Source organism: Chelonoidis abingdonii, unplaced genomic scaffold (assembly GCF_003597395.2).
Source record: "Chelonoidis abingdonii isolate Lonesome George unplaced genomic scaffold, CheloAbing_2.0 scaffold1548, whole genome shotgun sequence".
NCBI classification, from domain to species: domain Eukaryota; kingdom Metazoa; phylum Chordata; order Testudines; family Testudinidae; genus Chelonoidis; species Chelonoidis abingdonii.
Window position 1 is genome coordinate 280 of NW_027425809.1, and position 2,188 is coordinate 2,467.

Below are 2,188 nucleotides of genomic sequence, written 5' to 3' on the forward strand. Positions count from 1 at the left end.
GTGCCAGCCCATTGCAGATATAGGAGCCTTTGCTGTGGGGGCAGAGGCGGAGGAAAGGCTGGGGGCCACAAAAGGAAAAGCAGCAGGACTGGGCCAGGCCCTGGCTGCAAGGGGAATTGGGCAGGGCAGACAGAGGTTGTCCTGGGGCCACAGAGCTGAAGGCAGGTGACAGACTCAGCCCAAGCCATGCCAGGGGATGCAGGTAGAGAGGACTCTGCTGGGGTGTCCAGCTCTGTTCCATGACACAGCCTCTTGTGAGCACCTTGCCCTCCCCTTCGCCCCATGTGCTGCTCCAGGAGTCCCTGTGGTGCTGGGCTCGCCTGACTGCTCCTGAGGCTGGAGCTCCTGAGGGTGCAGTGAGTGGGCGCGAGTGACCCAGCGGCCCCGACACTCACAGCCTCCATCCTGCTTTCAGGCCCAGGTGCCCGGTGCCGTGCTCGCTGGGACTGGCTGTGGGGGTGGCGCTGGGCAGGAAAGGCGCCATGTGGGCCGGGTGTGCCAGCATCATGGGCTGGTTCCTTTTCATCCAGACAGCACCCGGGGCGGCAGGTAAGTGCTTGTGATGTGTCATGTGCGTGCCCCGGGGCAGAGTTCCTCCTGGGTGCAGCCCAGCCTCTGCGCTTCTCCTCGGGATGTGGGGGGGGGGGGCGTAGTGGGGTTTTGGCTGGCGCAGGAGTCTTGGGGGTTGAGGGACCAAACGGGTGTGCTGAGAACCCTGCTGCACCTGGGATGGGTGCCTGGGACTGTGTGGGAGGGACCTCTCTCAGGGGCATCCCCAGAGCTTGGGGGAATGGGATTGGTGGGGGGGAGGGGATATCCTCTCCCAGAAGGGGTGGGGAAGCCCCAAACTGTACCCAGAACCCTGCCCCAGCCCTGTCTGTCTCCCCATCCCTAGGCGGCCGTCCCTGCAATGCCAAGAACTTTGGCCATGACTCTCTGGTGTGTGAGTGCAACGCCTCCTATTGTGACACGCTGGACCCTGTTGTCGTCCCGGCCCTGGGCACGTACGCCAAGTATGAGAGCAGCAAGATGGGCAAGCGGCTGGAGCGCAGCGAGGGGAGGTTCCAGAGCGACTCCATGGCCCCAGGTATCGGCTTGGGCCCTTGGGATGGCAAGGGCAGGGCTGTCCGCTGTCCGTGGCTCTTGCTGCCAGCTGCAGGGCTCTGAGCTGGCCTGCTCTCTGCTTTGCAGATCTGTTGCTGAAGCTGGACATGGCACAGCGGTACCAGAAAGTGAAGGGCTTTGGTGGGGCTCTCACAGACTCTGCCGCCATGAACATCATGGCCCTGTCCCCAGATGCCCAGACCAACCTACTCAAGTCGTACTTCTCAGAGGAAGGTGAGTTGTGGGGCTGAGCCCTGGAGATACAGGCATGGCAGGGCGAGCAGGGCTGCTGACCCCCAGGACAAGCAATGCCCACAGGCCAGGTTCCCTCCTCCTACTGTCCACTCAGCTCTGGGTCCTGGGTCACCTCCTTCCTACCCCACAGGGATCGAGTACAACCTGGTCCGCATCCCGATGGCCAGCTGTGACTTCTCGGTCCGCCTCTACACCTATGACGACTCCGAGGGGGACTTTGAGCTGAGGAACTTCAGCCTGACTGAGGAGGACACAAAGCTGAAAGTGAGCAGTTCCTGTGGGAGCAAGGGCCCTGGGCGGGGAGGAGCTGTGGTGGGGAAGAGGGACTGGCTCGGGGGTGATGCTGGAAGAGGGGAAGGGGGACTGGCTGGGGGGGTGTTGGAAGCGAGGAAAGGGGGACTGGCTGGGGAGGTGCTGGAAAAGGGGAAGGGGACTGGCTGGGGGTGATGCTGGAAGAGGGAAAGGGGGACTGGCTGGGGTGGGTGCTGGAGGCAGGGAAGGGGAGCCTACCCTGGGGAAGGCGAGGGCAAGGCCTCCGGCACAGGATGGAGCAGGGAGGGACTGTCACAGAGTCCCCGGGCGATGCTCGGGAACTGCTCCCCACAAAGCCAGACAGGACTTTGGGGAGCCTCCTCTCCCTTGGAGCAGACTGTCTGCAGGGCAAGAAGCTCACACGGCTTCACCTCCTGGGTCTCTCCTTGGAGCATTCAGCAACCTCTGCCCCTCCATGTGCTTGTCACAGTGAGTTCGCCCAGGCGGGGTCCTGGGGAAGCCAGAGGGTCCTGCACCCCCACTTCACAGTCAGACGTGACTCTCAACCAGCCAGTAA

The 2,188-nt window shown here is 63.3% G+C and overlaps 1 protein-coding gene across 1 annotated transcript; it reads left to right on the top strand.

The window, feature by feature from the left end:
* Positions 1 to 289: 289 nt before the first annotated feature.
* On the top strand, positions 290 to 1,623 carry LOC116838519 (lysosomal acid glucosylceramidase-like; the record flags this gene model as incomplete). Its single annotated transcript, XM_032803794.2, has 4 exons — positions 290 to 549; positions 896 to 1,087; positions 1,192 to 1,338; positions 1,490 to 1,623. Coding segments are annotated over exons 1-4 (540 nt in total), but the record flags the coding sequence as incomplete, so codon positions are not given.
* Between the last annotated feature and the right edge of the window lie 565 nt (positions 1,624 to 2,188).